This window comes from Leptinotarsa decemlineata, unplaced genomic scaffold, assembly GCF_025532065.1.
Source record: "Leptinotarsa decemlineata unplaced genomic scaffold, Ldec_3_MD MMD2_tig00000882_RagTag_RagTag, whole genome shotgun sequence".
NCBI classification, from domain to species: domain Eukaryota; kingdom Metazoa; phylum Arthropoda; class Insecta; order Coleoptera; family Chrysomelidae; genus Leptinotarsa; species Leptinotarsa decemlineata.
In genome coordinates, this window is record NW_027412556.1 from 15,519,407 (window position 1) to 15,528,411 (window position 9,005).

The 9,005-nt window shown below is 39.1% G+C and overlaps 1 protein-coding gene across 1 annotated transcript; it reads left to right on the top strand.

Annotated features, from left to right (window-relative positions):
- Window positions 1-998: 998 nt before the first annotated feature.
- Window positions 999-5,004, top strand: LOC141479902 (choline/ethanolamine transporter flvcr2b-like). The gene is made up of 6 exons (XM_074175248.1): window positions 999-1,112; window positions 1,286-1,427; window positions 1,486-1,691; window positions 1,911-2,014; window positions 4,119-4,246; window positions 4,982-5,004. Exons 1-6 carry the CDS (start codon window positions 999-1,001, stop codon window positions 5,002-5,004), a joined length of 717 nt encoding a protein of 238 aa, XP_074031349.1.
- Window positions 5,005-9,005: the final 4,001 nt, after the last annotated feature.

Here is a 9,005-nt window from a genome sequence, read left to right on the forward strand (position 1 = left end):
ATAAATCGAATTTGGCCAGTATTCGTTTTCAGATTACCTGAATATCTTGTCATGATTGGTTATGTTCATCACTATCAATTTTAAAAGTCAGATTTCAATATTTGAGATTATTTTTGACTAAATGAATGAAGCAACATAATTTGAATTCATGTAAAAATGACAAATCTAATTGTTTTGTTGTTTATACAAGCTCATTTCTGATTCTTTGTACTTTAAATTGATATACAATTTATAGTTTCATTTTGAAGTTTATTACTTCGTTTCAGTAGAAAATTTGTTGTCATTCCCCATACTAATATTTGATATTGAATTTTTGTATAAACTAATGAAAAATAAATCAATTTGAAGAATTTCACTGGTACAAAACATCTTTGAATAAAATTCTAATTATAGAAGTTATTTTGCTATTTATTTTTTCAATATGTTGTATCGATGATAAATTTTCATCTAGAATGAAACCAAGAAATTTCGCACTAAAAAAATATTTAATATTTTCAACATGGATGTTTTGAATCAATTCATATATAACTTGCATTTCATTAGTTCGGACTTTTATTGTCTAATATGATATAAATTGATTTGAAACACCTGAAAGAATCTGTAAAAAATTAAAAACGATTAGCTGAAAAAACAGCTATAATAAACAAAAAAACTGAAATTACAATGAAATAAAATACAAGCAACAACGAAAAAATCAAAAAATAAACAATTAACACGAGACAAAAAATTAAGAAATTATTAACTAGAAATGAAAATTAAATATTTTTTAATTTCAATCAATCATCGTCAGAAGATAATGCTTGGCTAGCGAATTGCTTTTCGAGACACTATACTTCAGTCCTGGAAAAGTGTTTCCAAACACTTCCGACCGTTCAATTTTTCTACAGGGTTTACGAAAAGCTGTGATAATAGGCATAGTAGGCACATGCGCAGGAGCATGGGTCAAAGTGGGATCTGTCAGTCCGGACCGCTTCTGGCTGGCGTTCGTCGGTCAAACCATGATAGCCTTCTCTCAAATTTTCATTCTGTCTGTTCCTGCACGGGTGGCGGCCGTTTGGTTCGGTCCCACGCAAGTGTCTTCAGCGTGTAGCATTAGAGTATTCGGTAATCAGGTAAGATACAATGATTTCTGATCACAATCCTACCAACTGCGCCATAAATGCTCTTCACATATAATATATACTTGATATTCGACCCTGAAGCAACTTTTTTGGCGCAGTGAGTAGGATTACCTTCGATCATCTTATTTTATTTCCCAGATCTTGAAGTGAATGATTTTTTTCAGCTCGGAATCGCTATAGGGTTTCTAGTACCCCCAATCATTGTCAGAGCCGATAGTACAATAGAGGAAACTTCGACGCAGTTTTATGTGTTACATATATCCAGTGCTGTTGTGGCGACAATAATTCTGGTCCTCATTTTATTGTGTGAGTTACTGCACAAATTTTTGTGTATTGCATTTTTGAATGATTTTCATGTTTTCAGTTTTCGAAAACGCCCCGCCCACTCCCCCCTCTCATGCTGCAGCTCAGCAAATCGCTTCTGGGGATACCGTCGATTTTTCAGTTTCTTTGAAAAATTTAATTCAGAATAGATCTTATGTATTGCTTCTGATTGCGTATGGTATCATCACAGGAGTTTTTTATGCAATTTCGACACTTCTGAATCAGATCATCCTATATTACTATCCGGTAAGTTTTCAAAACTGGTAGATTTTTCCTTATACTTATACTTATACTTCCTTATACTTTTGTTTGATTTTAAAGGATTTCATCTTTGTTTTAGCAAAAAAATACTTTCATACCTTTAAATTGAATAAATAAAAATAAATTTGAATCATTTACAAATATGTACTTTTATTGGACATATTGGAACAATTTCAACCCCTACTGTATAAAGAAATTTCACAGGGTGCCAACGAAGACGCTGGACGTATAGGGTTAGCCATTATTTTGGCAGGAATGCTGGGGTCAGTCTGCTGTGGTGTCGTTTTAGACAAATACCGTAAATTCAAGTAGGTGATAATCGTTATAGTCTGGATTTTTCAATAAATTACTTTTTTTCGCAGAGAAACGATTTTGGTTGTATATGCGTTTTCGTTGGTAGGCATGGCCACCTATACGTTTACCCTATCAAGCCCTATTCCTGTTGTCTACGTAATTTCCTGTTTATTGGGGTAAGTATTCGATATTTTTTCAGTTTTCTGACCGACAATTTTATAAGCCCGAATACTCTCTGCAGTTGCCACTGGAATATAAGGATCCACGGGCTTGGGAGTCCGTAACGAAAAAAAATTATTGATTCTAAGGTAATTGCCATAATGTTGAAATGGACTTCTGAACTGACTGAATGACAAATATAAAACCAGTGGAATAGCCTGCAAGATCACCTTCTATGAGACCCTTAGATTTTTAACGAGGATTCGCACGCACTCGTTACAAACCGCAGGGCATTCCAGAGTTCATACATAGAATAGAAATTGTAACACAGTTGCCTCAGGAATACGTCATAACGTAAGAAATTGATTCATGAACAGACTTAATTGTTGTGTTAATCAAAGAGTGCAAACTTTCACGTCTGGATATAACTGTGTCGAAGATATTCTCTGCGTGGCGTTTCATCAAAGGCGATGAGACAACGGACGAAGTGTCCTCACAGCAAATAATACATTCGATGATTGAATTTCCATTGGTGGAGGTCTTGGCTTCGTTTCAAAAGTTCAAACTGCCCAGCCTCATTCTAAGAGTGTGATTTATCGCCGGTAGCTAGATTTTTGTCTACTACATTTGGGCGAAATGACTGTCTTTGTTCATCTTTCACTGCCTGAACCACTGTGCATGCTGTTTTTGGCGAGTGTATTGGCTTGGGATGTGGTGGTTGAGCAAATCGGCCATCGGATGGCTGCTTCCACGTAGCCCCGCTGGATATGGGAATGACAGAATCACTTGTGGTTCTCTTATTCCCTAACTGAATGGCATCCCAACAATGGCTTAATCCTAAAGTGTGTGTATCCATGCCGAGAGGATGAATGACACTGAGCTAATCAGCTGTCTCTACGGAACCTTCCAGATACCGGGCGCCCTCTCGTCGTAGCATCGCCTTTTCACGGTGATGCGGGGCTCTGCCGTGATTGACCTTCTTTCCCTAGCTACTCCTGGGACTTTTATGGACGCTAAGTCTACAGAGGAGATGGATGTTGAGCTGGAGATGGATGTTGAGCTCACGACTCTAACTGACCTCCCTGCAAATTCAGATCAGGAGCAAGTCTACAGAGGAGGTGGATGTCGAGCTTACGACTCCAACTGACCTCCCTGTAAATTTAGATCAGGAGCGAGAGCTTCCCAACTCCTGATCCAATAGCTGAACGTAAAAAAAAGGTTTGGTGGTGCAGCCAGGAAACGACTGAGTCGTCTCCTCAAGACTGGCGTACCTCATGAAACCGCCTTGCACCAAGTTCTTGAGCGGCGTACGCAGAATCTGTCTCAGGTCTAGGAACAAACCTCCCATGAGCAGGTTAACAAACGTTTGCGCTCAAGTGATGATTCACCAAAATCAGAGGCGAAAAAGCCCTGTACGGTTGAATTTGAGGCATCGTCAGGTGTAGCTGACGTGCAACAACCTTCATATGGAAAGGTTGTCGCGTGTATCAAGGTCGAAATCTCGCGACAAATACCTCGCGACAGCAGAGCCTGCTGTCTCATACAGCCTGTGCCTGCCCCGCTGGCAGGCACAGTGCCTGCCCCGCTGGGGACCGAATCAGGTTTATAGAGTTCGGCAGAGCCGTACTCTTTCCATCTGCCATGAAAGACCACACACCATACAAACTAATCGGCTTCGTTAAGAAGCTGGATTTATTTGGTCGAGTGTGAATAGGTGTGAGCCAGATTAAACCCTTGCGGGTTGCGGTGGAGATCGAATAGACTGACTCACCTTGGACCTGACCTAACCCAACCTAGATTTTGTTGATGTTCATTTCCTCTCATTTTCTGTTGAAAATGTTTTTTAATTTCTATCGCTTCATATAGTCATGGGTATTTTTATCAATTAGTTGGGCCTTTGAAAACGTGATAACGTGAGTTCAGCCTATGCTGAACTATTTAATTTTCATTTCATTTCAGATTTTTCATGACAGGACTGCTCCCCGTCGGTTTCGAACTGGCAGCCGAGCTGACCTACCCAGAACCCGAAGGCACTTCTGCAGGTCTGCTCAACGCGGCTGCTAACGTCTTTGGCATCATTTTCACCAGTATTTACTCATTCATTTTCTACCATGGAGCGGTCTTTGGGCTAACCTGGCCATGTGCGTCACGCTGATAGTGGGGACGGTGCTTTTGGCGTGCACGAGTTCGGACTTGAGGAGACAGGCTGCACACAGTGAGAAAAACGCTTTGTTATGAGTAGTTTCGAATATTCGAATTTTCGAAGGTCGTACTCATCGTCTACTGAAAATTTTTATCAAAGATTCAAGAAACACTTTGTGACATACTTGCTCAACAGTTTTACAAAAACGCAACGTGTTTCGCTTTACAATAGTTTCTTCAGGCGTGTCTATATGCATAGATACGCTTGAAGAAGCACTGAATAGTGAAACACGTGTTGCGTTCCTGTAAAACTGTTTAGTGAAAATCTCACAATAGACTAATAGAGTGTTTATTGAATATATAAAATATCTTTTCAGTATGGCTTGGTCAATATTGAAATGACTTATTTTATCACTTTCTTGATTCATTGTTTGTGTTTGATGACATTTTTATTCCTTGTAGTTTAATCTGTGCTTTCAAATGTGTTGATCTACAAATACCTTGTGTATACAAAGATGAAAACATAAATAAATGAACTACCTATATTTTTAATGAACTTATTTGAAATTAAATGAGTTTAATTTTTTTTACAGAAACACTGTAATACCACACCTGCCACGTCAGAGTGAATGTATTTTGAACATCATAAGTGCCACTATTTATATTTGTACTATTTATAGGAATGTTTGTAGTAGAAGAATGAGTTTATGCTTATGAATTAAACTGAAATTTGCGAATTCGTAAATATTATTTATTTGACAACTGACGGCAAAATATTTGTCAAATATTTTTTACTGTGACAACCTTTATGAGCCATATTTTGGAGTTAAATTATTTCAGTTCGTTTGAAAATTCGTCTGAATCTTATGTTTGGATTCTCTGCCACAGACCCCAAAACTATGACCTCAATGTCTTCATTTCCAGTTACTTTGTATCTTCTTTTTTGTTACGGGTAATCAAAGGAACAAGATTCAAGCAATCTCTATAACAATCTTTCGAAAACGTTGAGCAAATCTTGGATTAAACCATATTGACTCTTTCTTGGATAGAATAAACTTTCATTATAAACAAAGGTGTATGACGTGGAATAAATGACAGACAAGAGATCCAATCGAATGGTTCGCAATCAAACTCAAAATGAAACATTAAGGGAGATTGATGTAGTAGTCGAACTAAGAATTGTTTCAAAGTGTTGAAACATATTTGTTCATACATCGAAGGTTATATGGAAGAAAATTGAATTTAAACTGAAAATAACAAAATTTGAATTTTAATAGGCATGATTCGAATCTATGAAATGGGTTGTGCAAATAAATGCGACATATTTTTTCATTTCAAGGAGCCATAAGAAATTACATTGGATCGGAACACTACTGGCAGAAAAATGACCACGACTCGACAATGCAGAATAAACAATGGCTTGACTTTATCGAAATATTAAAAATTAAAAACAACTAGAAAACGTTATTTATTCGAAAACTTTCAAGTTTAGGTATAGGAACAATGTACTTCATTCGAAAGTAAATTAGGAGACCTTCATCCCAGAAAATATTTTTTTTATTTCGTGTGAAATGGGGTTCTGTATCTGTAGAGTAGGGAGGGTGAGTGTAAGCCCACGCACTTAGGCCACATGTGACCCATTGTACATCCTCCCGAGGAGTTGTCCTCCTAGGTCGTCGTCCATCCTGTCCTTTCCAGGAAGGTGGACAGGTCGCTGGGAGACATCTCCTTTATATCGGCAGGTGTAGGCCAAGACTCGCCGAACACACACTCTCTTATTGACGATAACTCCGGGCACTCGCACAGGACATGCCTGACAGTCTCATCTTCCTGTTCACACATCCTGCATAGAGGTGTGTCCACTAGCCCCATATTATGTAGGTGTTTCCTTAGCTGACAGTGGCCAGTCAGAAATCCTACTGTAAGGCGTAGATTTTTCCTGGTCATCGCCAGATATTTCTTCGGCGCCAGCTTCCCAGGGTCGCCTAAGGTGATCCTGGCAAGATTACATCCTTTGATTTCATCCCATCTCTTTAGAGATTGAGCATGGGTGTAACTTTTGACTAGTTCCGCAATTGTCGAAGTCATCAGGCCGTGGGTGCCACTTGGTCCTAAAATTCTTAGTCCAGCCGCTTCCTTAGCTAAAGAGTCGGCAATGCGATTACCTTTACTCCTGTTGTGCCCTTTAACCCACCTCAGGATAATGTTATTATCTATCGAGGCTTTGGCTAAATCTTCGTGGCACTCTAGTGCTAGCCCTGAAGTAACACGGTGTCTGTTCAAGGCTAATAGTGCTTGTCTGCTATCAGTGCAGATTGTAATGTTTTTGCCAGAAATTCTTTTCTTGGTTATTTCTTTTGTGGCGATTGAGATACCAGCCAGTTCTGTTTGGACCACGCTGGTATTTCTTCCCATTCCCCACTTAATCCTTAGGCTTAGTGATCTGGAGTACACTCCACATCCTGAGCCTTCTTTGGTTTTTGAGCCATCTGTATAAATCCGTATTGCATTTGTAACATCTGACTCTGTGTTCTGATTGATTTGTATTTTGTAGGGTTTATTAAACACAAACCTGGGTTCAATTGCATCACTTGTTGCCTGCAGCAGAGGTTGCGCAGTAAGCGCTTTCTGCCATAGGCCCAACCTCAATCGACTCATTCCTACTTCTAGGTTTACACCAGCCGTGTGCAATCGTACCATGGCCATTAACGCAACCTCCTTAACGTACAGGTCCAGAGGGGTCAGACCCGTGATTAATTCCATTGCCGCGGTTGGTGTTGTTCTCATGGCTCCTGTGATGTTTAAACAAGCCAGTCGCTGTATTTGGTATAATTTTTGGATGGCCGTTGCTTGTAGAACTTTAGGTCCCCATGCAATGGCTCCATACGTTAACATAGGTCTTATAATTGCAGTGTAGATCCAGGCGACTACACGGGGTGAAAGACCCCATGCGCGTCCCACTGTCCTCCGACATTGCTCATAAGCCACGTATGCTCTTTTTGCTCTACTCTGTAGATGAGAGTTCCATGTTAGCTTCTTGTCGAGGATAATAACAAGGTATTTCACCTCTTCAGAGAAGTTTAGTTGGCTTTTGAAGATTTCGGGAGGTTTTAAGCTCGTTAAACTTCTTTTCCTGGTGAAAAGGACCATCTCAGTCTTCTTGGGATTGATCGACAGTGAGTGTTCCTTACACCATGTTTCTATCAATTTGAGCCCATCCTGCGCTCTATCGCACAGTGTGTTTACAAATTTGCCGGTCTGCAAGATAACTATGTCATCTGCGTATGCAATTGTGTAGAATCCATTTTTGTTAAGGTGATTAATTAGGGTATCCAGAACTATGTTCCAGAGAAGGGGTGATAAGACCCCTCCCTGTGGACATCCCCTCATGACCAGTCCTTTTACTGTGATGTCTTCTACATTAATACTTATTGCTCTGCTAGAGAGCATCTGGAGTATCCATTCTCCTACTACCAGGGGTACATTCCTGGAGTGTAGTTGCTGGGTAATTGTTGGAAAGGTTGTTTTATCAAACGCTCCCTCAATATCTATGAATATACCTAGGGTGGATTCTTTGTTATCCAATGATCTCTCGATTCTGCCAACCACATGGTGAAGGGCCGAATCAGTAGACCTTCCCGAGGTATATGCATGCTGATTTGGATGAAGTGGGTTGTTAACAAGTACTTCATCTCTTATATACCGCTCACATAGTCTCTCCATGGTTTTTAAGAAAAACGATGTGAGACTAATTGGTCGGAATGCTTTTGGTAGGGTGTAGTCCATCCTACCTGGTTTGGGTATAAATACTACTCTTACTTCTCTCCACTTACTGGGAATATACCTCAGAGCTAGAGAGGCTCTGAATATTCCAACCAGGTGTGGCATAAGAGTGAAATGGGGTTGCTCAGACAATGATTTTCCAAAAAAATTGCAATACTTCGAAATCGGCCGCAGTTAGAAAGGGATCACCTTGATGAAATTCCTCTTAAAATTCAAAAAAGGAATGAGAAGTGAAGTATAACTTAGATATACATTTTTCAGAAACAATTTTCACAGGAAAAATTCATTTATTTCAAGAACCATGTTGAGAAACTTTGACACTCTAGTCAACCTAACGTAACTTGAAAGTTACTCTACCATGTGAGCTTATGGTTTCCTAAGCTTAATGTTTCCCTTATTTTATTTTTTGTTTACTCTCTTCAGGTGTTTCTAGTTGATAAATTAGCTGTTAGTTCAATCTTCCTCTTGAAGATGATCACTTGGTGATCGAAACATGTGTCAAGGTGTTGAAAATAATAATATGGTGTTGGGAAAAACTCCAGTAATATTTATTATTATTCATATACACCAGTTATATGAATTTCTCAAAGCTTTCTCAGGTACACCAGTAAATATTTTCGTAACTTACAATATTCTATCACCTCAGCTGTGATGGGTAGTAACTTCTGTTAGTGATTTCCATTTTTTTTCGATCTCATCTTTATTCCTAGCCGCCCATTTTCGGACTCTTCATCTTCGAAAATCCGGAAATAACAAAACACTCGTAAAACGAACCAGCCTTTTATTTGAAAATTAATAAGTTTACGAAGGCCTCGAGGAAACAAGTCATCATCGTTTGGCAATTATCCACAAAAAACTTACAAAAAAAATTACAAGATACATAATCCATCAAAAAAAAAGAAAACCTGCATCAGGAACGAA

Coding starts and splice junctions, on each gene's coding strand:
- LOC141479902 (XM_074175248.1), top strand. CDS start 999: ATGATAGCCTTCTCTCAAATTTTCATTCTGTCTGTTCCTGCACGGGTG. Junction 1,692..1,910: donor TCATCCTATATTACTATCCG/GTAAGTTTTCAA, acceptor GAAATTTCACAG/GGTGCCAACGAAGACGCTGG. Junction 4,247..4,981: donor CTTTGGCATCATTTTCACCA/GTATTTACTCAT, acceptor TACTATTTATAG/GAATGTTTGTAGTAGAAGAA.